Source organism: Plasmodium gonderi (genome assembly GCF_002157705.1).
Source record: "Plasmodium gonderi DNA, contig: Chr03, whole genome shotgun sequence".
In the NCBI taxonomy this organism is placed as follows: domain Eukaryota; phylum Apicomplexa; class Aconoidasida; order Haemosporida; family Plasmodiidae; genus Plasmodium; species Plasmodium gonderi.
In genome coordinates this window covers 716,197-743,012 of record NW_021628927.1, presented here as the reverse complement: position 1 = coordinate 743,012, position 26,816 = coordinate 716,197, and the positions used below count along the sequence as shown (strand labels likewise).

At 34.4% G+C, this 26,816-nt stretch overlaps 8 protein-coding genes across 8 annotated transcripts; 3 read left to right on the top strand and 5 right to left on the bottom strand.

Moving 5' to 3' along the window:
• Positions 1 to 613: 613 nt before the first annotated feature.
• PGO_031490 (hypothetical protein, conserved) lies at positions 614 to 2,681 on the top strand (the record flags this gene model as incomplete). Its single annotated transcript, XM_028686133.1, has 7 exons — positions 614 to 673; positions 1,041 to 1,131; positions 1,321 to 1,441; positions 1,606 to 1,722; positions 1,953 to 2,002; positions 2,146 to 2,306; positions 2,574 to 2,681. 7 exons carry the CDS (start codon positions 614 to 616, stop codon positions 2,679 to 2,681), a joined length of 708 nt encoding a protein of 235 aa, XP_028541934.1.
• Positions 2,682 to 3,148: 467 nt separating this feature from the next.
• On the bottom strand, positions 3,149 to 4,654 carry PGO_031480 (conserved Plasmodium protein, unknown function; the record flags this gene model as incomplete). The annotated part of the gene is made up of 6 exons (XM_028686132.1): positions 3,149 to 3,191; positions 3,326 to 3,382; positions 3,610 to 3,710; positions 3,920 to 3,993; positions 4,357 to 4,428; positions 4,597 to 4,654. The coding sequence occupies 6 exons, from the start codon at positions 4,652 to 4,654 to the stop codon at positions 3,149 to 3,151; spliced, it is 405 nt and encodes a 134-aa protein (XP_028541933.1).
• A 958-nt stretch (positions 4,655 to 5,612) lies between these two features.
• On the bottom strand, positions 5,613 to 7,703 carry PGO_031470 (ferrodoxin reductase; the record flags this gene model as incomplete). Its single annotated transcript, XM_028686131.1, has 1 exon — positions 5,613 to 7,703. One exon carries the CDS (start codon positions 7,701 to 7,703, stop codon positions 5,613 to 5,615), a length of 2,091 nt encoding a protein of 696 aa, XP_028541932.1.
• A 2,445-nt stretch (positions 7,704 to 10,148) lies between these two features.
• PGO_031460 (conserved Plasmodium protein, unknown function) lies at positions 10,149 to 10,649 on the top strand (the record flags this gene model as incomplete). The annotated part of the gene is made up of 2 exons (XM_028686130.1): positions 10,149 to 10,234; positions 10,409 to 10,649. The coding sequence occupies 2 exons, from the start codon at positions 10,149 to 10,151 to the stop codon at positions 10,647 to 10,649; spliced, it is 327 nt and encodes a 108-aa protein (XP_028541931.1).
• A 642-nt stretch (positions 10,650 to 11,291) lies between these two features.
• PGO_031450 (hypothetical protein, conserved) lies at positions 11,292 to 11,944 on the bottom strand (the record flags this gene model as incomplete). Its single annotated transcript, XM_028686129.1, has 2 exons — positions 11,292 to 11,423; positions 11,714 to 11,944. 2 exons carry the CDS (start codon positions 11,942 to 11,944, stop codon positions 11,292 to 11,294), a joined length of 363 nt encoding a protein of 120 aa, XP_028541930.1.
• A 1,035-nt stretch (positions 11,945 to 12,979) lies between these two features.
• On the top strand, positions 12,980 to 13,984 carry PGO_031440 (hypothetical protein, conserved; the record flags this gene model as incomplete). The annotated part of the gene is made up of 1 exon (XM_028686128.1): positions 12,980 to 13,984. One exon carries the CDS (start codon positions 12,980 to 12,982, stop codon positions 13,982 to 13,984), a length of 1,005 nt encoding a protein of 334 aa, XP_028541929.1.
• Positions 13,985 to 14,352: 368 nt separating this feature from the next.
• On the bottom strand, positions 14,353 to 15,296 carry PGO_031430 (exosome complex component CSL4; the record flags this gene model as incomplete). The annotated part of the gene is made up of 2 exons (XM_028686127.1): positions 14,353 to 14,453; positions 14,828 to 15,296. 2 exons carry the CDS (start codon positions 15,294 to 15,296, stop codon positions 14,353 to 14,355), a joined length of 570 nt encoding a protein of 189 aa, XP_028541928.1.
• A 1,206-nt stretch (positions 15,297 to 16,502) lies between these two features.
• Positions 16,503 to 25,994, bottom strand: PGO_031420 (hypothetical protein, conserved; the record flags this gene model as incomplete). Its single annotated transcript, XM_028686126.1, has 1 exon — positions 16,503 to 25,994. The coding sequence occupies one exon, from the start codon at positions 25,992 to 25,994 to the stop codon at positions 16,503 to 16,505; it is 9,492 nt and encodes a 3,163-aa protein (XP_028541927.1).
• Positions 25,995 to 26,816: the final 822 nt, after the last annotated feature.

Sequence of the window (26,816 nt, the reverse complement as noted above, 5' to 3'; positions counted from 1 at the left end):
AAAAAAAAAAAAAAAAAAAAAAAATATTATTACCTATAAATTTTAAAATTTTAAACCAAAAGTTTTTTTTTTTTTTTTTTTTTTTTTTTTTTTTTTTTTTTTTTTTTTTTTAAATATTTTCTAAACTTTTTTTTTTTTTTTTTTTTTTTTTTTTTTTTTTTTTTTTTTTTTTTTTTTAGTGCTGTATGTAAAAAAAAAAAAAAAATTGTAAGGTGCGATAAAATTAGTTCCAACATTATTTTACACTCACTTCCTTCAAGTTTTCCATATCTGAAAAAACATTTCTCACATGTAGTATTTTTCTTTGGATTATAAAATTGACTCAAACTTTTGCACATGTATAGTTCATATCAGGTCACTTCGGATCGGTTCTAAGTCTGAAAGAAATAGTACAACAACTGCAGATGAATGAAGCAGGAATATCAAATGTACAAGTGTACAGGTGAAAATGTGGAAAATAAAAAGCACATCATGTGAACCATAGAAAGGAGAAAAGAAACACATTGCAGTAACAAACTGAAAATAAAAGAATACAACTGTCACGAAGCAACACCCTCAAACACATAGGTATTTTTTTTTTTTTTTTTTTTTTTTTTTTTTTTTTAAAAAAAAAATGAACATTGCATATCATCAGTTCATCAAGGGACAACATAGAACCTACTTCACTGCCATAGTAAGCAAACTAAAGAAAAACGAATCAATTGCAATTTCTAAATTTCCTTTTTTTTCATACTCCCGTAAGGGGGAATAATCAAATACTTTTATTTTTTTTGGAATGTATTTACTAAATTTCATTTCAAAGTGTAATAATATGCATGCATGAACAATATGAAGGGGTGCAAGTATGTATACGTATGTGTATGTATAAGTATGTGTATGTATAAGTATGTATATGTATAAGTATGTGTATGTATAAGTATGTATATGTATAAGTATGTGTATGTATAAGTATGTATATGTATAAGTATGTGTATGTATAAGTATGTATATGTATAAGTATGTGAACACATGCTGATAAATCTTCTTCCCACCAACCAAAGGACAGAAGACTACGTGAAGTCCCGTACTTGTCTCGTTATGTCATTCTCGAACGTTTTAAGAGGAAGCCCCGATACATGTCCGAATGCTCAGGTAGAGAAAGAAAATGCATGTCTGAGAGATATAAATGCATTCACAAATGAGTTACGTACATACATGTGATGTAAAATCGTTTGATAGGGTTGACAACACTGCATGGGGCTACTCATGTATGGTTTCCATATCTGTACGATGTTTCTGCATTTTGACGACTCATTCCATCTACTTCTTACCACTGCACAGGGACACCTAGGAGAGCCTACGAATACAACTGCTATGATAGAATTAGATACAAGCCAACATTCAACCCATATGTCAAATTAAACAAAGACAAGAAATATCGATTGGACAATTGGGAATCTAGGTAGCAACCAATAATACTCCATCTCTTTTTTTTTTTTTTTTTTTTTTTTTTTTCACATTTTACTTTTGGTCCGGAGGCATAGCTACCATATCACATGTAATCATTATCATTTTCCACATTCTATATCATTTTTTTTTTTTTTTTTTTTTCCCTCCATGCGACAGAAATGTGGAAAAGTTCGATCCTCTCAAATGTTACGTTAGAGGAAGCAGAAAAATGTATGACGTTCCTTTTTCCATTCTACCGACCAAAGATGAATTAGGAAATTTTCACCCCCCTTTGTAAGTACAGAAAAGAAAAATGGGAAAAAAAAAAAAATACTACCTGAATAAGTTTCGTCCATCTGAATAAGCTACAACCATCTGAATAAGTTTCAACCATCCGAACAAGCGTCAACCCTCGCGTATTTTTCTTCCCCTTCATGCATACCTAAATTGAGTTTTTAACCCTATTTTTATTGCAAAATAATTATTTTTTTTTATATTTTTTATTTCTCCTCCTTTCTTCTTAGACTCTCTGGGAGATATAGGGCCGACATAGAAAAGCAGTACTACATGCACGGTGGGTGTTAAGATACATTTCTGAGTGCCTAGCTTGGATACACACACAAAGCAGTTATGTTTTTTTTTTGTTTTTTATGCGAAACGTGGATTTTATATCCTGAATTCATTGAGCTTATTTTTTTTTTTTTTTTGTCACTTTAGATTTACCCTGGATATGGCACAAGAATTTTTACACAGGAACAAATCACTTCTGTGATAATATGGTTGTTGGAAAGAAAGAATGGTATAGACGGGAACAGCAGAAGGAACGGATGAAAGAATCTATAAGTAAAATAAACGATTTGGTTCTAGAATATCGGGAGGTGAGTTCTTGCCACTTTGAATTGAATTTTTTTTTTTTTTTGTTTACATTGCACTTACGATTTGTTCGAGGTTAAGATCGTGCAAAGAAATAACCACTTTGAACATGAGAATGAAAAACAACTCATGACATACTTGAGAGACGACACATTCGCAAGCAGCATTATGCACTCTAGTCCTCAGTGCAAAAGAATACAATTGCTTTGATTTTTCTTGGCCTTGTTTATTTTGGCCTTGTTTATTTTTTCCCCTTTTTTCTTTTTTTTCAGGAATTCAAGAACAAGAAAAGATACAATTTTCTGGAGAAGGTTGTCAGCACACTTGGGGATGAAGCGGCACATAAATACATAAGAAAAATTAAACACATCTATTTATGAATAGTTGATGGTAGAGATGCAGAAATCAAATGAACAACTGGTGTGTGCAACAGATATTTCCCTGTGGAGAAGCATTGTGGTGATTGAGAAGTGTTGTGTTATATCTCCACCCAAGCTCTCCAAAAATAGATAAAAAAAAAAAGAATTATTGATGTAATTTATTAATGAACAATTGAACTAATGAATGGCTTAATGAATTGTGCAGGTGTGACATCCAACAAGAGGAGAACAAATCTCATCAAATAGTGGAAAAGGACATATATGTGTGGTTTTTTTGTTCCTGTGTGCACTTTTCATTGTACTAATTGTATATTATATGCTTAACTGGTGGGTATATATATATATATATATATATATATATATATATATACAATATACTCAAAAAGTACACATATATGCTGCTCAAAATGCTCCTTCTTTGAGCTTCTAATTATAAATATTACTTATACTCCTCATAAGGAGATGAACTACTCCTTCCTGAACCCACCAATAACACATAACTTCAGACTTCTAAAGGAGTGAAGGAGAAAAAAAAAAAAAACACTAAATTAAAGGACATACATATATGACAGTAAATGTCACATTTAAACCTTCAAATATTAACGTTTGTTCAATTTCAAGAAGGTGAACAAACTTAAACTAACTTATTATCAAGGTAGAGGTTGAATCCTTTCAATGTCTTATTCAAACTCCTTATGTAGCTGAAGAAGGGGAATGTGAGAAAAAAAAAAAAAAAAAAAAAAAAAAAAAAGGTAGCGCAGCAATAAGTTATTCACATATGTATAGGTGTATACAAATATGCAAATATTTTTCTTTTTCTGTTCATTCGAATTTGAATTGGTTATCTTCTCAAGGTAGAAGTAGTGGACGTAGTAGCATCCTTCTCGTTTTCATCTTGCACCTTAGTGTGCGAACTAGTTATACTTACCTTTTAGATTTGAACAAGTTCTTATAGTAATGTTTTATGGAGAAAATGAAAAAGACTATCACAAATAACATCAGGGGAATATTATTTATCATCTCAATTACCTATAAAGGGAGGAAGGGATGAAAGGATGGAGTACAACACAAGGGGTAGTTAAATTGTGGTGTCTACCTTGGTACATCTAACTAAATGTGTGAACCCATATTTCTCAGGCTCTTTTGTGGCTTAAAGAAAAGCACAAAAGGATGAACAGAGCAAGAAGGTTGGGTGGGGGGAAAGGAGAAAAAAATCATCCCATTACATCACATTATACCGTTCTGTCATGTCTGAATTTCCATGAACCAAATATCAGCAGGGAGATAAGGGTAATGACTAAACTGATGCGAACTGCAAGTGATGCGTGGAAAAACAATAAAATAAAAATGAAATAGAATTGGAGTTAGAAAGTTCTATGAGGTGATGCCTACGCGCAAAGACTACGGGGAAACTTCTCTGGGGAGAGGGTACTACTTTTAAAGAGGATGGAAGCTACACAATTCGCAAAAGTTAAAAATGGCGAAGAGGAAGTGTATCATTCTTCACTCATTCTCAACCTCTTGACCTTTCAACCTCTTGACCTTTCAACCTCTTGACCTTTCAACCTCTTGACCTTTCGACCTCTTGACCTTTCGACCTCTTGACCTTTCGACCTCTCGACCTCTCGGCATAAGTTCACCGTGCCTGTGTCGTGTAAGGTTTTTGCAGACTTACTCCTGGAGTGTATCTCAACTGCCCTGTACTGTTTGTAATTGTCAACGGCTGAACTTTCAAATCGAAGTAAATCTGAGGTTGGTGCCAAATGGGGTGTGCATGTGTGTAAGTACATGGTTATATCTACATGTGTGTGACGAATATGTATAAGGCTTTGAAGAATCAAGGAGGCTCAGCTTGAACGTGGGGAAAAGACTCACACGTGAGGCCTCACCTACCCTCTGCTTGCTGCTCTCCTACCTTCCTTTTGTGTTTGATTAATATTCACATGGTATATGGGACATGTTGCATACGACATTGTGTTTCTTGTTCTTCTGAAAAATCACTATGGACGGGTGTGGTCTGTGTGTGATCGGTATGGTGGTAAAACACGCACCAGATCAAGTCACCTCAGCTTCAAGCCTAAGTCACTTCACCTTCGGGCAAAAATAAATATGCAAATGTGGAGAAGCACGATTTGAGCGTTAATTGTAAAATTTATTTTGCACATCCGTTTTTGTTGTCATATGTAATGTTTTTAATAATTGTTTAGAAGTGTCAACCCGTGAATGCTTCCTCTCTTCTCTCGTTTCGTGTAAGAGTTCATTTCATTCTGGGGTTAGGGAGGGTTTCAAAAACAAGCCTCGCATTTCGTTCATGCATAAAACATCCCTTGCATTTCATCCCATTTGTAACCTCATTCTACTCAGGTATATATTTCCTTTTCAAGAGAAATTTCACGTGTGTGTCAAAACTGAGGTGGGGATGGATAGGATATATATATATATAAGGTACCAAGTAAAAAAGTGGCTTTTTTTTTTTTTTTTTTTTTTTTTATAAAAAGGTTATCTCATATGGCTCATTGCCATTCGAGGCGGTCGCAAGTTGCTATTTTGTTTTTTTTTCAAGATGGAATAAAATAATGCAGAAAATGTATAGAAAATGTATAGAAAACGTGGGGAAAAAAATAAAGTGAAATCGATAAACAGCCCAGTAGTGTGATGCGAAATAAAATAATTCGGACTGGGCTGATGAAACGTGTAATAAAATATGAACTGCACAGGAACGTTTCGATAAAAAAAATTTTCGAAAAAAAAGGAGGGGGAAGTGGCGCACGAAATGAATAAGCACCTGTGGCGTGACATGTATATATATATATATGTATATGCATACGTATATGCATACGTATATGCATACGTATATGCATACGTATATACATATATGTATTAGGCTTTCTTCCACTCCCACGTCTGCCCTCCTTCACTCCTGCAGCACCTTCAGCTGAGGGTGGAGATCATGCTGTCACTGTTCTTGAGCCCCGCCTCGAGCTCATAGGGCCGAGGGACCTTTCCCTTTGAAAGGCACTCGTTCAAAGCAGCCATCTTCCCGTTGCCCAAGGTCAAAATGGATGCAACTTTTTCATCTTTTACAAAGTATGCAATGAAGTTATGTTTCTTTAAATCTCCTTCAAATATAACTTTTTTATAATCTTTAACATAACCCGAGTATCTAAAATTTTTTCCAAAAATGTTGGTGTTAAAAAAGGGAAGAAAAGTGAATTCCTGTTTTTTTTCCTTTCCTTCTTCATTATTGTTATTATTCAGCATGTTATGTGCAGCTATTCTTCCCTGTTGTATCGCTACATTCCAATGACATATATTAACCAATTCACCAGTGGAGGAAAAGTAAGGAAAAGCACAGACATCTCCTGCTGCAAATATGTCTGATGAACCCTTCACTTTGAAGTGCTTATCAACGATGATCTGCTTCTTCTCATTCTTAAATGTATCATCCAAAAATTCTGAGTTGGGGAAACAACCTAATGCTTCCACTACATAATCACAACTAATCACTTCACCATTACTTAATCGAACACCATGTATAGATTTGGATTTTTTGAAAAAGCCACTTCTATCCATTATATACTCCACTGGGTATACATTTCCATAAAATGTCACATTCTTTTCTTTCAAAATGTCAAGAACAACTGAACCAATTTTTTCACCAAATACATTGTAAAAAGGAAGAGAGTCTTTCGAAATCATTGTTATATTTACATTTCGCTTTTTCAACGCTGCTGATAATTCACATGCAATGAATGAAGAACCTATGATTACACATCTACTTCCTTCCTTTGCGTACGAAGCTATCTTTACATTGTCTTTCAAATTGTGCAGTGTTAGTAAATTTTCAGCACCCATCGAAGATTCACCACTCACACCGCTATCCCCACGTGCAAGTGCAGATTCGGATGGCCTAACCCCAGAGGCAACTAAAATTTGGTCATACTGAATTGTGTCCCCATTGCTAAGGTACGCCTTTTTATTTTCAGAATCCACTTTTTCAACCGACACATTGTGCATATATGTGATATTTTCCCTTTCATAATAACTGTTATCTTTCAATTTTATGCTATTAAATAACTCTTCTCCTGACTCGTACATTGAAATGCTTTTCGATAATGTTGGTCTGTCATATGGTTTATACTCGTCCTTACTACATATAACTAATTTACCACTGTATCCTAATTTTAGAAATTCTTCCAATGCTCCTAATGTTGCTGCACCACCACCTACTATTAAAATTGTTTTTTTTTCACATTTACCTGAACATGGACATATTTTTTTTTTTTCAAAAAGTTCCACTTTTTCTGGTAAATATGCATATATATCATTTCCTTCCACTGTTACTTCATATTTTGGGATATCATCAAAAGAGGGACCATTAATACATTCACCTGTTTTTAAATCAAATTTTGCATCATGCCATGGACATGTAACATATTCTTTTGTCAAAATTCCTGTCCTCAATGGTGCACTGTAATGTGGACATTTAGGACCTAAGCAATAATATTTATCATTCACATGTACCAATAATACTGTATCTTTTTCACCACGAACTTTTATTTCTTTCATTTCTCCATCTTTTATTTCTTCTTTTTTTGTTAGATATACCTTTTCTAAACTAGCACAGCTAGCGATATTTTTCTTGTTCTTATTATTCCTTTTTCCCTGAACCAAACTTGGGGTGCAAAATAGGGCCAGCAGAAAAACGATATTGCAATTATTGGAAAACTCCTTCTTATTATTCCTCCCATCTGATGCGAATGCATTTCCCGTAAAGTTCCTTCTGTTCAAAATGTGGCAGAACTTTTGCTTCCTTGTCAAATGTGATAGTAGTGATACAGAAGATGATAGTGTTCCTGATACTAGCGATGGCGATGGTGATGTTTCTGATAATAGTGACATCCATAATGGTGATGATAATGATGATGATGCAGAGGGGGAGGAGGGTAGTCCTCTCCTCCTCACTTGCATTAAGTGGACCATGTTACTCATGGTCTCCTTTATCGAATTCACTTTCCTCATTCTGTTTGGGGCCCGAATTTATCCAGAGATATTTTATTGAAAATTCATGCAATTTTTTTTTTGTTTTAATTATTTTTGCCTTAATTTTCTTATTCGGTGTAAGTCTATTTTCCTGCTTTTCACTGCCTTCGACCACCCTCCTGCACGTGCGCCTGTGGCTCATATATATATATAAACATACATACATACATATATGTATGTATGTATATATGTATGTATGTATGTATGTATGTACGTATGTATGTACGTATGTATGTATGTATGTATGTATGTATGTATGTATGTATGTATGTATGTATGTATGTATGTATGTATGTATGTATGTGTAGGTCTGTACATAAATGTGGGGTTCTCTATTTTAAAGCAATTATTCGTACCCCTGCTGGACCATGACAAGGAAGCAGCGGTCCAAGCGGTTGGTTTTGTTGGGATTGTTGGGTTTATCGGGATGGTTCGATCTATAGAAATGGCTGAGAGCTTGTTCACATTCATTCAAGAAATGAAGTGAGTTCAAACGTGTTATTTCTGAAGCTTACTTTTTTTTTAACGCGTTCTTTATTACGGATGGAACACACAATAGGGTGTGTATTTTTTTTTTTTTTTTTTTTTGGCAAAAATGATACTTCCATTCAAGGATGACATTTTTTTTTTTTTTTTAACTTTTTCGCTTCACTACCTAATCGCAATGTTCGTCTTGCCGCTTCTTCGTACGTTTTCTCGTTTTATTTATTTTATTTTAATTTTTTTTTTTTTTTTTTTTTTTTTTCTTACGTAGGATGGCCATACATTCATGCAGGAAAAAGTGACCCCCGTAATATCTTTTCTCACCCCTTACAGCTGCAAACGCATAGAGCGTTGTTCCACATATATTTAGGTGAAAATTCCAAATGCTTATTTGCAAGAGTCATTATTGGGCCACTATGAAATGGAGGAGGCTTTTTTTCCATAGTCTCTACAAAAGGTTTATCACTTTTTGATTATTATTTAGGTTTTTTTTTTTTTTTTTTTTTTTAACAAGTTCAGCAGAAAAGGACATAATCGTGAAATATACCTGACCTGGCAATAAAAATAATAAAAAAGATAACAAAAAAAAAAAAATACCAACTTTCCGTGTTCAGTAAATTGCAGCACTCAAACTTATTCCATATGTAAAGGATAACAAGTTGTAACCAGGTTGTGTAATTGGGAAAAGTGGAGAGATGGGGTGTTATGGCTCTTCGTATACCTTAAACAAGGCTCAGTGAGTGTACATATATATATATATATGTATATGTATGTGCATGTGTATATGCATATATGCTATATTGTGTACATGTTACCCCACAACGGCATAATCTTTGTGAGGTTGAACTGTGTGCTAAACCGAAGGGGAATGGCTTAATATCACCCACTGAAGAAAATAAATAGGCAGTAAGAAACATGTACCCTTTACATTTTTAGTTCATGTAAACATTTCTCGCCACGACATACACAATCTGTCTCTTTCTGCTTGCCTGTCTGTTTCTCTCTCTCTCGCACACCTAGGAACAAAAACATTTAGATCCTTCTAGATAAGAAATAAAAAATTACATACCTAACCTTTTACCCCTCCCCCCCCTTTTCAAATGGGTTATACTACAACATTGATGAATGTGTGGCATATGGTATAACCTTTTACATTTTCACATTCCTGCTAACAATATAATGTAATTAAGGTTTGTGCAGACATTTGCGACATATTTTTCTCACGTTAGCACTAGTCCTGGAGTATTTTCTTACGGCTTGCAAAAAAAAAAAAAAAAAAAAAAAAAAGCGCAAAAATGTGCATAAAAATGTGCGGAATTGTATGAACAGGTCATATAAAAAAAAAAAAAAAAAAAAAAAAAAAAAACGTGACATGTTACACAAATTGTAGTAGCAGATCAGTTCTTGAGAGATATCTCTCAAAAATTGTTGCCTATTTATACGCGCAAAGAAGAGCCCATCATATGAGCCACTATAATTGTGTGCAAAGGGTTGAGGAATTTTATAATAAAAGAAAAAATACTGTCACATGTTCTATACTTCCCTTTGATGGCATTAATCATCATGTTTTAATGATTTAGCTAGCTCCTAAAAGGGCTACGCCAAAAAAAAAAAAAAAAAAAAGTGCGTATGTTCAGACATTTCTGCAGGAACATATGCACACATTATGAAAGTTACAAAATAATCCATTTTCCCATTCTCCAAAATTTTATGTGTATTCACGCTCGGAACAACAACAGGATGTTTTTTAAAAGTCAATACTAATGAAGAAGTTGCTCTGACCATAAAACGAATGCATGCAAACACATGTACATACATACAAACATACAAACATACAAACATACCATATATATATACATGCGCACACGTGAAAAAGGAGTCCCTCGAACTCCCCCATTTTTTTAATCCCAGAAAGATACACATTAAAGAGAGTTAATAAAAATGGTTAACAAAAACAAGCCCACAGGTGAATTCGCCGATTACAATCGAACGAGGTATTACAACCCGAAGGTCCACGTTTCCGGATGGTGAGAAACATGCCTGAGCGAGTCGACGAACCCTATTATTATCGCAATGCACACGGGGGGAAGAAAATGAAAATACGTTTTCCTTTTATTTCTGCTTTTCCCTGTTTCTACTCCCCTCCTTTTCCACTTCTCCTCATTTTCCACTTCTCCCCTTTTTTGCAACTCACCTCGCAGGAGCGATATTCAACAGGATGAAGCCTACATAATGCGCTACAATCAAATGCGAGATTTTTACTTGTCTGCTTATCCAACAGAAAACATAGACAAGAAATACCTGCATGCCAATCGAAAATGGGGAAGGAAGAATTTATCAGATAAGCGGGTCATTTTTTATGAAGAGAGTGGAGACAACCACTGGGTAACGGAGAATAAGGATGCGTTTAAGGAGGGGGATAAATTAAGCCAGCCAAATTGAAAGAAATTCAACAACAAATTGAAGAAAAATTAAAAAGAAAACATCAGAGTGTGTATGCTTCGCGACCTCACACTCTGATGTTCCTCATAAAATAACACAACTTATTTTTTTTTTTTTTTTTTTTTTGTGTGTACCTTCATTATGTCACAACCTAGCCTAATGTTTGACGGCAGCCTTTGTTAGTTTACTATATTTTTACTAAATATGTACAAAAAAAAAAAAAAAAATAAAATGGATACTTTTTTATACGTTCACAAAAAAGACAGGATAAAAAACAAAAATGAATATTTATGATATGACGGAAGCGAATGACAAAAATCATCATCATTTTTTCTTTCTATCCACTTAAAACTTTTTCTCGCTTACACAAAAATAATACGCACAGAATATTGTCTGGATTATATTCCATTTGGACAATCATCACCACACTTGGGGGTGTATACATGTTCGTTCACTACAACTACGATAGTAACAGAATTGACTCTTTTTCTCTTTTTCTATTTTTCACATTTTTGATTTTTCATTTTATACCCATCCTACTAACTCATCTATAAAATAGTATTCATTAAGGTATAAAAATGAACTCATTGCAGTAGATTAATTTTACTTGCCTTGTTGTTCATATACACGAATAAGTACCATTTATCGAAGCAAGAATTTGGCTTCCTCTAAAGGCATTTCGGTTACGCTTGGATTTAACTTCACTAATTCCTTAATTAGGGATTTCCTCTTTTCCCTTGCCTTCTCTCGTTTTTCAGAAAGGATTTTCTCAACCTGTGTTTTGGGAAAGACAAAAAATGGGTGTCAGAAAAAGGAGAAAAAATTAAGTTTCCTGTTACGCTTGTTTTTCTTCCCCCTCACACATAAGTATCTTTTATTATACATATATATATATATATATATATATATATTTTTATTTATTTCCTTAACGACATAATGGTTGCACACGTCTGTTAATCAATGGAACAACGTGTTCCCCTATCTCGTTTATCTCGTTTATCACGTTTATCTCGTGTATCACGTTTATCACGTTTATCTCTTTTCTCTCCTTTCCCTTTTCTTACATTTTCCAGGTGATCGCCAACTTGACCCTTGTTCAATGTTATGAACAAATTGTTGTAGGTACTAAGTTTGCTTACATTTTTCTCCATTTCATTCCGTCTGTACCCTCCTTTGGTAGTTCGAACTCCATTTAAGTTATTGTCAATAAGAATTAGCTCTCGGTTTTGGCAAAAGATACTTTCAGCCAGGAAATTTAACTCCACCAATCTGTTGTAATATTTCGCGTTTTCCATGTGTCCCCTATATAGTTACCCGCACATGGATATGAGCGCTTTGTACATACATGCAATATGTACATACAAACGTTTACGCTATTTTTTTTTTTTCTTTTTTTTTAACTGCCTTTCTCAATGAATATTTTAACTTTTAGCTGAGAAAAATAAATAAGAAAATGTCAAGAGAGAGGAAAAAAACGTATAGGTAATTTATTTCCACTCAGATCAGAATTAAACATCCTGTTGGTTCCAGGAGAAAAGCGAAACAGATCGAATAGCGCCAACAGGGTTAATTCTTAATCTTATGAACGGTCAGCAAATTCCTTATGAATGATCGCAAATCCTTATGAACGGTCAGCCAGGATATCCCCAATTGAGCACCCACAAGTCGTGCATATTAAAAAAAAAAAAAAAAAAAAAATATATAATATATAATAAACAAATAAGCGAATAAGCGAATAAGCGGATCAATAAAGCGGCAAAGAAAAAAATAACAAATGGTACCTCCTCACTATCATCCCCATGTCGCGGCTCTAAAAGAAGAAAAAAAAAAAAGTTACATATATATATTTATATATATATATATATGTATATTTATATATATGTATAATTTTTTCTCTTTCCTTCTTCGCCCTCTGAGGAAGAAAAAAAACAAAATTGACTCAAATAGATGAAGCGGAAATTTGTAAACTCAGATCTCCTATGAGTTGGCCCCATCAACTTGAAAAGCTTTATCGAATTTGTTGGACTTACCAAGATGATATATAAACCTGAACAAAATAAGTAGATAGTTATAAATTTCAATATTTAGAAAAACATAAGAATTACCCATGTGATAGTAAAAAAAAAAAAAAGAAGAGGAAGTAAAAGAAGAGGAAGTAAAAGAAGAGGAAGTAAAAGAAGAGGAAGAAAAAGAAAGAGAGGAAAAAAAAAAATTTATGTCTGAGATTTCTACGCATCATCCTCCTTATCAACCGAATGGACCAAAGTAGCAATGAAAAAACAGAAACGAGTCAAATGACGCATCATGAAAATAATCTGAATTTTAATGACATGGATCAGGGAAACCGAATCAGAGATGCGGAAAAAGAGGAGAAGGAGGAATTCCAGCATAATGATATACATTCTGAGGAAGAAGAATCTAAAGAAATAAACAAAAACAAAAAGAGTCAAACAAATTTAGACGACACAAACGAAGGCTTAACTGACGAACGCTTCCAATTCAATGACAATTTATGGAAAAGCATCAAAAGGGAAGAATCGAGAAAAGGTATTGTATATCTGTATGATGTCCCAATAGGTTTAAATGTAGCAAAGGTGAGAGAAATTTTTAGTAATTATGGATCCGTCTGTAGGGTACACTTAAATAGAGTTCAAGATGATGATAACGAGGAGAAGAAGGGAGTAATGGAAGCATTTTCCTCTTCGAGCACTTTGAAGAATGAGAGAAAAAGAACAATAAAAAAAAATAGAAAAAAGTGTATTGTTAAGTATCAAGATGGATATGTTGAATTCTTTGAAAAGAAAGATGCCATCAAAGCTGTAAGAACATTAAATAACCAAATGATTGGTGGGAAGAAGAGGAAAAATATTATAAGAGATCACTTTTGGCATTTAAAATACATAAAAAACAATTTCAAATGGAGTGACTTGATATCATCGCCCCTGTATCGAAAAATGTCACGAAACGATCAACTCAACCATGCCTTTAAGAGCATGTATAAACAGTATGAGGAATATATTGACAAAATTAATCATATGAATGATAAGGAACGTATCTCAGCGGACCGTGTTAATAAGAACAGTAATGAAACTTGGAAAATTGGGAAAACTAAGAAAAAAAAAAAAAAAAAAAAAATTATTTCGAAGAAGGTATTTACGCCTCTGCAGTTCGTGTCGATGAAGAAAGAGGGTGCATCTAAAGAAGTGACCCATGGAATAGACAGTGGGACGATCGAAGAAATGATAATAGAATCCCCTCCAGAGGTGGCTAGAAAAGTATCTCCAGACACACCCAAGAGCACCGTTTCTGCGGACCTTTTAAGACTACTAATGTAATTTTCTAAATTACAGCCCCAGTGTATATATTCATCCATCGCATGGTTATATGCAATGTGGATGAATTGAAATGGCATAAAAGGGAGTTTTAAAAATGGGGAAAAACGTATTAAAAATGGGGAAAAACGTTTTAAAAATGGGGAAAAACGTATTAAAAATGGGGAAAAACGTTTTAAAAATGGGGAAAAACGTTTTAAAAATGGGGAAAAACGTTTTAAAAATGGATGCAATCAGGGAGGCTTACATGGATGCATAAATTGGTGCAGGTATAACCACCCACATATCTTCCCCCCCCCCCCCCCCCCCAAACACAAGAGAAAAAAAAAAAAAAAAAAAAAAAAAAAAAAAAAAAAAAAAACCAAACGTTGCTAAAACGGAATAGAAAAATCATTGGAGACTTTCCTCTTCTCGAAACTCATGTCACTCACATTGATCATCAGGTTCCATGCCACGGGCTTCAGTATTTTACCTGCATGGTTAAAGAAAAAAAAAAAAAAAAAAAGAAAAAGAAAAAGAGAACAGTTTAGAGAAATTTCCAGCTATTTAGAACAATTTTGAATAAATGAAACACGAGAGGGTTAACATAATTGGCTTCATTTGAGATATTATATGACTAGTGTCCAAAAAAAAAAAAAAAAAAAGAAGCAATGCGCATTTGCCTCATTGTATATGCAAATCTGCTTTATTAGAGCATTTTTTTTATTATAGATCACGTTTGTAAATAAATCCTTCTAAACGATCACAACCACGACCACCCCTATATGTGTGCAACAGATATTCATTTATATAAACATAAGAGAAACATGAAAACATGCTAAGATTGATGGATTTGATTTAACTAACCTATTCTACTGAGAGCCAAGATGACACCTAAATCTGAACCTACCGTAGATATTTTGTATGATCCATGCTGAGCAATCGATAAAACTTTAGCTTTTATTATATCCCCTTGTTTGTAGCATTCGAAATTATCACCCAATTCTCCTTCGTAGAGGTGAATATCACTTTTGTTTATGTATCCCTTAAATGGATTTTTTAATACTTTATTATTCAATAAAATGATGGTACAATAAATTATGTTAAATGTAACTCTATAAACCTTGCAAATTACTATATCTCCTACTTGTGGTAACGCAACGAACCATTTTGTGTTGGATACACTTAGAACTTTATTTCCATCTTTGTCAAACCTAACTTCTTTTTTCCCAAGAATTGCAGATCTTATTTCTGTCTTCACACAATATGTGTTTTCTCCATTTAGGAACGTATTGCACATTCCGATGATTTCCCCAGGAAGCACAATTTCATCCATCTTGTTATGTATCAATGGTCTTAAAAAAAAAAAAAAAAAAACACACACACACGTCAAAAGTTTTTTCTGCCCAAAATGGGTGAAATGTTTTTTTTTTTTTTTTTCCCCACCAATAAAACCTTCCTTTTAGTGGCCTTTCGTGCTAGTAATTTTTCTTTTCCTTTTTTTCTTCCCTGTTTTTTCGTTCTCCTTCGTCAACCCTTTTTCTTCTCCACTTTTATATATACTTGTATGTGTTCGTGCCCGAAGGACGACGACCGGTCGCACATATCAATTTTAAATTATTATAGCCATAAGTAAAAAAAAACAAGTTCATTCACTTTTTCAACCAAAGGATGATTAGTGTTCCAATGTTCGAAAATGTAAAGAGAACAACAAAAAAAAAAATAAATAAATAAATAAAATAATAATAAAATAAAATAAATAAAATAAATAATAATAAAATAAATAAAATAATAATAAAATAAAATAAATAAAATAAATAATAATAAAATAAATAAAATAATAATAAAATAAAAAAAAAAAAAAAAAAAAAAAAGTTGGATACCCAATTGGGATGTTGCAAAAAAAGAAAAAAAATTGGGGGAGGGGGGAGAGAAAAACAGTTATAGCAAAATGAGTCCCAGCTCCCCTTCCTCCTATCTCATTGTTGCAGTGAGTGATACATGACCTGGGGAATCGGAGTTCTTTTCCTTTTAACAGATGGGTATTTTATTCGTATAAGTCCGTGTTGCACCTTTGCTATTTCAATTTTATATTTTAATTTTTTTCATGCAGTCATGTATCTTATTAAAGAGCGTGTATCCACAATTCCCCCCATCGGGGTACAAGCAAACATATGTACGTTCAGACATAATCACATGTACGTTCAGACATAATCACATGTACGTTCAGGCATAACCACATGTACGTTCAGGCATAATCACACACACGTACAGGCATAATCACACACACGTACAGGCATAACCACAAGCACGTACGGGCATAATCACACACACGTACGGGCATAATCACACACACGTACAGGCATAATCACACACACGTACAGGCATAACCACATGTATGTTCAGGCATAACCAGAAGCACGTACAGGCATAACCACAAGCACGTACAGGCATAATCACACACACGTACAGGCATAGAAGTGTAAATAAACGCCTCTTCACAATTAGCTCCCTTTTTTTTTTCTTCTTTAATTCCGTGACCCTAAACAACAGTCACCAAAATGGGCTCGTGGTGGAAAAGGAGCGAATGGTATGAGTGCAAATATATGCATACGTAAAATAAAACCTTACCTGGAAATAACGAATATACATGGAAGGTGTGCAAAAGGTAACATTTTTTCTTTCGTCTTAATTTAATCTTTTCTGCGTAACTGTTAAAGGTATTATTATTTGTTTCCTGGGTAAAGGTATAGGCTAGTTCTGATTGAGGGGAATCTCGTTCTTTATTCTTCGTGGAAGAGACCAGAAAGCCATCTTTGTTTAAAGTTCCACTAATTTTTATGCAACTCATATTTGATGGATATATCAAAAGCGTGTATTGGCCAAGGTCAAGTGCTGATAGGTTCTTCAAGAATATTTTAACCATAAAAAATTCCCCAACTTTGGACTGGAAATATTTTTTTTTAATTCCAATTTCGTTCATATTTTTAAAATCCTGTATTTTAGAACACTTGGGTATGATAACACTGTTCTTTTTTTTGCAGTTGTAAAATTTTGGTATTATAAATATTGGAGGATAAAATATATCGTTCATCAAATTGGTTTTGAACAGCAACTTTCCTAAGCTTGCACTTTTTTCTCTCTTTTCAGCGGGACCTTGCTTAGACATGCAACGAGAGGTCGTACTCGCTTCTCCCACTCGTCCAGATTCCTCAGTTTTTACCATATCGTCCCCTCCTAGACAGGGCAATGTCTCCCGCTTTGGTGCATTAAGATGCTCCGAGAATCGCTGGCGAGGTCGTGATCTGCCTCTAACTAATGAAGTTGAACTTGCATGATCTTCCATTAAAAATGATGAAATACTTTGCGTGCTTCTTTGACCATTGAATAAATGTAACTTCTCCTTTTGTAAATTTAAAAAGAAATTGCACATTTTCTTTTTATACATATATATATGATTGAGGTATGAGCTGTAAAGACTTAAAATACCAGATTTATTATGTGTGGAAAATGACAAGTATACATGAATATCTAAATATAGTAAAAAATATTTTAATACATCTTCCTGATTCTGAAAACATAGATTCTTGTTTCTTTTTATCCTCTTCACCCATAGAACCCATTTGTTCTTGTTCACATCTGTATCAACCATACAAGTAGGTCGTCTTCCAGCCTTTCTTGCCTTGCAATAATTTACACATCCACTGAAATTTCGAATGTATATTTCTAGAAACATGTACTTGTTATCGCTACAGATAACAAGGTTCTTTCTTGGTTCATAGAAACGTTTGATTTCCTCACAACGCACGCTACACGCTGGTTCGTTACACGCTGGTCTGTTGGACGTGAACTCTTTCAAGATGGGATCAATTTTGCCACGTGAATTCACTGCCACACTGACTTGGCCTGGGGTGATCTGTCTGCTTCCCCTGAGAGATGCACTCCTCCTGCTCTTCTCACCATACTGCCACTCAAAATAACTATCTACATTAATTTCTTTATACTTTAATCTTCTTTTCCTTAAATCATTTATATGCCAAATGACACTATCTGCAGCATTGGGCATGTGATAATAATAACCTCCTGTCATGCATTTCTCATGACCTTTTGCAATATTTAAAGAACCCAACATTTTGACAATACTTGAGTTATAGTAATTGGAATTCAGCAATTCTGTTAATATCTCATTATAATTGAAACTGACGTAAGGGAAATAAAAAACGTTGTCCACAGATATATTTCGAAGAACATTGATTCGCAATTTCATTTTTTGCACTGCATAATATGCACTATTTTTTTCACTAGAATACATGATACGTATATCACACTCATTGACCATAATAGAACCAATACATTTAATAGGTATATACAAAAAATGACCTCTCTTAATATGTAATGATTCTCCTTCTTTAATTTTTATTACATCTTCATTATTATCATTTCCAAATTTCTGTTTCATATAAAACGATTTATTAAAAAAAAATTTTATAAAATAATCTCCAAGAAATTTATGTTTATATTTTACCTGAACGTTCAGGTAATTTATGTCAACATTATTACTTTTATTTTCCAGCACGAGACACAAAAATCTAGTTTCCCCTTCCAACATTTCTGTGAATCTTGCGTCGCTTGAGAAGTACAAGTTGTCATTCATTTCATCAAAGTTTTCCCTACCTCCAAGTCTAGCCATTCCACATTGTTTAAACGATTTAAGCCGTTCTACCTCAGACTTATTACCTCCTTCCAATTGTCTTCTTCCGTACCATGTGGAAGAAGTAACCGACGAGGATGACAAAGCTGACGAAGCTGGAGAAGTGGATGATTCAGATGTAGATGATATAGACAAAGATGACCTCTTGAGTGATTTTTCTTCACCTATATGTATACCTTTCCAATTGGACGTGTCTCCCCTGTGCGTTTCCACTAAGGATCTTTCCTGTGATTTGCATCTTCCAATAGTCTCAGTTCTTACACCATCATTGTGAATGTACTGAAGAGTTCCGTCTTTCATGTTATCACACATAGATGTAGAATCTCTTATATCGTTGTTTTTCCACTCTTCACCTGTTTTGGAAATTCTTGGATTTGATTCTACCTTTTCAGTTTTGTCTCCATCGAGGGGGCGCAGTTGGTCGTTATCCTTCAAATCAGAGTAAACGTCATCCTTCAAATCAGAGTGAACGTCATCCTTCAAATCAGAGCGAACGTCACCCTTCAAATCAGAGTGAACGTAAACAACATTTCTTCCATTTTCTTTACTGAATCCTTTGTTCAATTCTTGAATGAGATTCCCTTCCGATTTTTTCTCTTCTTCAGAATCATTGTTACACCACCAAGAGCCATCTCTAATTAACCTCCTCTTCCCTTCAATGGAAGATGAAGAAGTTGCAATAAATTCATCCATATAAGAATTATCATATACCATCGACCGTACATTGACATATTTGCTGAAGTTATATAGCTTGATTTCTGAGTTGAGAGAAAAATAATTTTCAATAATAAAGATGGAACATGTGCTTGATATTTTAAATGCATAGTTCAGCAACATAACTTTGTCTAATTCACACTCATTAACAATGTTGTTAGAAGGTTTGACTTCATCTCCTAAGAGTGCATTTTTTTTCTGATCGCTTGTACCCCATGTAGAATCTTCCTTTTCTTTCTTTTCACATTTTTTCATGTCAGAATTATCCATCATGGGATGCTCATGCTGATGTTGTTGTTCCTCCTTTTTTACACTTTCTACCTGAACATGTACATAATTTTTGTACATTTTTTTTTTTTTTTTTTTTTTTTCCTGAGCAGAATTATCTTCGAGATGACGATATAAAAAAAAAATATCGTTCATAAAACATTTTCTAAGAACAGAAGTGTCGTAAAAAAGGTACTGCGTAAAATGAAGGTAACTAATGCAATATGATATTCCAAGAAGAAAAAGAATTCCTGTTTCTTTTGCTTTGAAAGATAGACGAATTTTAGTCAAATGTTTTTTTTTTTTGGAAAAGAGAAAAACGTTGGAAGGGTAATTCTCAACCGGAACTCCAGAAGTAATAAGACTAACATTATTTAAAACCAAGTTGGTTGAAAGTGTATTTTTTAAGGTAATTTCTACATTTCTCACATCATTCACATCACACATATTTTGTAACTTTATATTTTTTTCTTCTTCATTAAATGGATTATATTTAAAAACGTTTCGATATTCTCTTGAAATATCTTCTTTACTTTCTTTTTTTTCCATACAATTATTAAATTCCATCTTTTTGTATACTCTTTCATTATTTTGATTATCATTTACATATTCCATATTCAATAATATAGGAGAAGGTGCACATTTACCTTCTGTGAATCCACAGAGAAAGTGCAATCGTTTAGAAGTTGGCAATTTTCTCCTTCTGTTACTACCTTTTCTTTTCTTTCCTTTCTCTTCATTTGAACTTTTCTTTTGGAATGTTCCATTGTAAGATTTAAACCCTGTATCTACATCTGCAATGTTATTCTTATTCCATTTATCAGGAATAACAGAGTTATGCATTGTTTGAAAACTTCCATTTGTCTCATACTTACCTATCACGTCACCACCATTATCAGATTCACAATCGGTTTCAGTATAATTACTACTACATGAGGAGGAATAATCATAAACAGAAGAATTCTCTTCTGATGAGCTATCCCATAAAAAAGAATTGCAACACATACAGTTTGCTTCAGTATCATATCCATGACTAGGGCATTTCTTATGAAACTTTATGCTTCCTTCCTGATTTAACATCTTAATGTATGTTTTCCTTTTTTTTTTGTGTTGTTTATCCATGACTAGGGACACAAAGGGTGGGAAGTAAATATACTTCTTAGTCTTATTAAGAATTTCATATATATTGTAAAGAATATATTTTTGCATATCTTTTGATAAGAATTTTTGTAAAAAAAATAATAAAAGCAAACTACAAACGATGAATTCATATTCCATATTTATTCTTTTAAGAACTTCACTGAGGAATGTCAAAATGTCATATTGAAGTTTAAAATTTTGTCTTCTTCTTCTTCTTTTTTTTTTAAAGATGCTCATTTTTTCTTCATGCTTCTTTTGGCAGAAAAAGCTTTTACTACTCATTTTTTTGAAGAAAAAAACGAACATCTGTTTCAAGTTGTGCTTACTTGATGATTCCAATATGTGTTCAAATGTATTATATAGATACACATCTTGTTGCATTCTTTCACTCATTTCGTGTGCCTCTCCTGCATGCAATGTTGTCTTCTCCGCTTCTGGCCTTAGTGATATGGGTTCATTTTCACTCACCTCTCTACCAATGCACGTGTCGGTTGGTCCCTTCTCGATTGTCTCCTCAGTTTTGAACCCGTTTAAAATGTTGTAGTCTTTGTTTTCTTGGTTAGCACTACGATTCGTGATTCCATTTGATCTCCCATTTGGTTTCCTATTGACTCTGAGGCGAGAAATCGCCTCCGCCTTCTGGAGCCAACGAATTGGAAAATTCATTTGCTCCGATTTGTTTTGAAATATCTTATTCAGACAATCATAGGGATAGTGGTCGTCCCCCTCTTCGTCATTCGTGACAGTGATTCCACAAGTTCCCAATCCAACAGTATGGTGCATATTAGACGATTCAACTTTTTTTCCATTTAAATTTGTGTGGATGTAGGGAAGACCATAGAACGGCAAAATGCTGTTCAAAAACATGTATGTTACATAAAATTTCCTATTCGTGAAGAATTTTATGCATAAAAGATATATTACGAAAGAAAACTTACGGAAGGCACCAATGTATCTATATATATTAGACAGTTCCATATAAAATCTGATATACAAACTATAGTTCAATCTTTCTATGATGCATGAGTACTTACTTACAATACTAAAAATCTGTCTTCTCTTCTTTATGGCAAGGAAGTACTTCAAGTAGCACATCAAATAATCACAAAACAGTTCTTGCACAGTAGTAATGCTTTGTTGTATCGGATCAAACTCTCCATTGTTTAACCAAGTTGATCGGTTCTCAAGGAGACAACTTTCACGAGATGATCTTTTAGTATGGAGAATGTTAATATATGCCTTTTTCATAGCAGATAAACACTCGCTAAGTTTGTATTCAATAAATGAGGTTAGATACAACACAATGTTGTGTGTTTTTATACAAGTGTCATAGAAATAGAAATATTTTTCATCAAATTCATGAATCGAGTGATCTTCTTCTGCTTCTTCTTCTACTTTTTCTTCTCCCCTCTCATAATCGTTAATAACATTAATGAATGAATTTATATTTTTAGACACATTAGATAATGCTGAAGAATCATTTGTATTATCAATATTGTATAGAGAAAAATGAGAATTATGAAGATACGGGTTGTATGATCTTTCTTTGACAGAACCACTATATGATGATGTGTCGAAAAAAAAGTTTGTGTAGTTCATGTACTTACTAGGAAGTAATTTCTCATATGTCTGGATAACTAAATTCTCCACTATCTCAGCCAATCGAAAGGAATATTTTTCATTGTTATTTAATTTGCAAAAATGCCCCCAGTTCTGGATTGTGTACATGTGCATTGATAGTGTTATGCAGAACAAGCTATTCCCTTCGACCATCGCATAGATGTAACCACAGCAATCACCACCACAGTCACTATCACAATCATCATCATGATCTCGTTTTTTATTCAACTCGTGGCACTCTAGATACAACTCCATCGAGTCTAATGGGCTTCCTAGTAAAAGAAATATGTCACCTTCCCTTTTCTTCCTTTCAGATTCTCGTCTATTCGGTTCGCTCCTGTGTCCCTTCGGATTGTCTCCTTTTCTGCTATCCTTTCTTCTACTCTCTCCTTCACGTGTTCCACTCTTCTTCGATGTCTCCTCCTCCTCCCTATTGCTTTCCTCAGAATCATCCAGCTCGTCATCCACCTGATCATTGCCCTGGGTATAGGAAAGTTCCTCATCATAGTTCTCACCATGATCAAGTTGATAATTGTCATTGCCTCCGTCTTCATCGGCACTGTCTTCATCGGCACTGTCTTCATCGACACTGTCTTCATCACCACTGTCTTCATCACCACTGTCTTCATCGGCTCTGTCTTCATCGACACTATCTTCATCGGCACTATCTTTATAGTCACCCTCTTCATCGTCGCCGTTTCCATTCTCTCCCCTCCTTGTGTGTTTCTCTTTATTTTCTGCATTCCCATGGCTACATTTCTCTGAATTGAATTCTCCCAATTCTATGGGTTCATCAAAACGTTGCCTTGTTTTTAGTGTACCCTCCCTTTCTTCCTCTCGTCCAACCGTATGGATACCTCCATCCACACTCATATCCAGGACGACAGATTCTTTTACTGATTTCTCATCCAATGCATCTACCATAGTGAGAGCATTTCCTTTATGCATGCGCATACCTTCTTCATATGCACTGCATCTAGAAGTACGGGGAATACTCTCGTAAACGAACCCATCCCCCTTCGCTGTGACATGGCTAGTGTTGCTCAAGATGCTTGACTTTACATCATTGTAGTATTTCTTAATGTTTGCGTAGATGTTTTTGTCGTGATTGCTTCTGTCGTGATTGCTTCTGTCGTGATTGCTTCTGTCGTGATTGCTCCTGTCGTGATTGCTTCTGTCGTGATTGCTTCTGTCGTGATTGCTTCTGTCGTGATTGCTTCCTTGCCCGTTCAAGATTCCCTTACTTGTGATGTCCTTACTGCTGTGGCTTTTTTTCAACTCCAGGTTCCGTCTCGAACTTCCTTTTATTCGCTGCACAGAGAACGTCCCGTTATATTTTCCAAACTTCTCCAATTTCTCGAAGGTATCCGATTTTCCAAACTTCTCCAATTCATCAAATTTCTCCACTTTATGATGTTTATCTGGATGTCCCACCACTCCATTCAATATATTTATATAACTTCTCCAATCACTGGAGCTGTCTCCCCACCACCCATAACTTCTATGAGGTGTGTCGAATGTACATCTTTCTCTGAATTCTTCATTTGGGCCCAGGCTCTTCTTCTTCTTCCTCCTTCTTCTTCTTCTTTCCAAGACACTTTCGCTACCAATTTTTGCACCCCTCCTCCTACGTGCATTACAATTCAGATTTTCTATAAGTTCGTGCATGTATTTCCACATACTTTCCTTTGTCAACATATCATGCAAAAAAAATATGAAAATGTAAAATGCGTTCAGAAGAACTGCTTGAAGGAATTTATTATACTGGATGTTAAAATGCTTTTTCACAGATGGTAAAAAGATTATTATTTTAAAATTATGATAATTTTTACACGTCACAGAAATGGATTCCTGATGTGTTGTTTTTATTACATCTTTTTCATTTTCATCTATGTTAGATGTATCTTCCCCTACACTAAGTTGTATGTGATTTTCTGCACTTCTCCTCCCCTGACTCCAATTATCAAAAATGCATTCATCAGATGTTCCATCATCCCCCTCTCCACTTGACGAATGCACATTCACTGATTTGTATTCCTTCGAAATATTTTTATTGAAAATTTTTAAAAAATTAGATGAATACTTTTTTCTCTTCATGTTTCCTGTCTTCCCATGGCTACTTCTTTCTCCACTTTTTTCTCCACTTCTTTCGCCACTTTTTTCTCCACTTTTTTCGCCACTTTTTTCTCCACTTCTTTCGCCACTTTTTTCTCCACTTCTTTCGCCACTCTTTTCTCCACTTTTTTCTCCACTTCTTCCTTCTGTGACAAGATTGGAAGAAAAATAAGCGACACAACTTTCCGAATTATTCCTCTCCCTTTCCATCTTAGAACTAGTATCCTTTTCTTCCAATCCACAAAGATCATTGTGAAAAAACGTAGGTTCATTAAGGGAAGAATCTACAAAAAAAGAAGTAGTATCCACTTTTTCCTCTTTTTCTTGCAAATTGGTACAGGGAAGAACCACATGTTCTGAAGTAACAGCCCGATCATTTGAATTCCTACATTTGGAATTATTTTCTTTAGCTGAGAAGTAATACGGTGATTTATTCATGGGTGTGAACTTCCCTTGCATTATGTAATCATATGCATTTATTTTATTCTTCCCTTCTACCTTTTTGGTCTCCTCTTCTACCTTTTTGGTCTCCTCTTCTACCTTTTTGGTCTCCTCTTCTACCTTCTTGGTCTCCTCTTCTACCTTTTTGGTCTCCTCTTCTACCTTCTTGGTTTTCTCTTCTACCTTCTTGGTTTTCTCTTCTACCTTCTTGGTCTCCTCTTGTGCTTCCATTCCATCTTCTCTCACATTTGCAGGCATCCTACCAGATGTAGTGCTCCTAGCAATAACGGGATCTACCTGTTCGGATCTGCTGGAGTAAAGAAAACTTTCATTTATTTGCATAATCTGTGACATGATAAAATCGTCATACTTATCGAACGAGGGAATGACAAGAACCCGTTGTATGAATACACAGCTATTTTGAAAATATATGTGATTGTGTGTGTTTATCAAATGGATTATATTTTCCTTCATATGAGACAAACCAGTCACCTCTTCACCAGAGAATTCTTGTCGAGTGGGAAGCGGCAGAGCACAATCGGCACTCCCCTCCTTGTAATTAGATTGCGTGTTTGTATAGGTCGCATTGCCAAGAGATCTTCCTGCTGTTCCATCATGCAACTCATGAATACCAATAGATATAAAAACATTCGAAAAAAAATTCAACGGATCTACACGAATGGACTTGTCAGAAAGATCAATGTAGCTAATGGAGAGAGCTCCATTTCTTCTCATATAATTTGCATTTTTAAAAATCGAAAAAAAGTATTCATCCTCTTGTTCCTTGTTCTTGTTATCTGAACATGTACATATAGGAGATTCAATTCTTAGAAATAATTCATTATTACTCTGATTTATATGTTTAATATATCCATACATGTGATGAAACAAGTCGTCATAATTTATTTTTTCATACAGGCTTCTTACTTTATTACATATTTCATGAAACAACTTATCACTTGTTTTGTCTGTCTTCCACAGATACACCTTAACTTTTCCATAATCCCAAAGATTTACATCCTTCATTTTTTACATGCAAAAAGGAAAGAAGTGTCTAGCAGAGGGTAGAGCTAACGGTAGTGTGGTCGCAGCAGAGATGGTCATAGAAGTAACAGAAAGGGAATGTAGTGGATTATCACTTAACTGCCATTCCTTCTTGTCTTTAATCTTCCACAGGAAGACAGAAAAAGTGTTTCGAATGGGAAAAAAAAAAATTATCACTCCTGTTTCAGCAGCAAAGTATATATATGCATACGTGCAGCTGGTGGAAATTTCAATGCTGAATCAGAGGCGTGTTGGTTGTACCCGTTAGCAAGGGAAAAATGAACAAGTGGAGAAGTGTAGAATGAAGAAGTGTAGAGTGAAGAATGTAGGGACTTTCGAACGTATCAAAGTACGGTGAGGAAGTCACAAAACGAAAAAAAAAAAAGAGAGCAAAAAAAGAGAGCAAAAAAAAAAAAAAGAAGCAATTCTCAATGTACGGGAGAGTCTGGCTCAAAAACCAAGAATGGAATTAACTTTTACTCAATCCCGCTTTGTGCAAAAACAGTAAGATTTCTCAATTTTGCTTTTCTGTTTTTTTGTTTTTTCTTTATCTCCTACTGGAAATATTTCACCCTCAGGGGCCAAAGAGAATCTCGGGAAGTCTAAGTGGTAGTTATATCTCTGCACCCACATTTTAAACCGCTCCCATTCTAGAGAGAGAGAGAAAAAAAAAAAAAAAAAAAATGTGTTAGGAGGAAACTGTTGGACTTTCACTCATAATGCGTGCGTGTTAGAAAGCTTCCCCATTTTTTTTTTTTTTTTTTTTTTTTTTTTTTTTTTTTCCTTTTAAAAGTAAATCTGTTT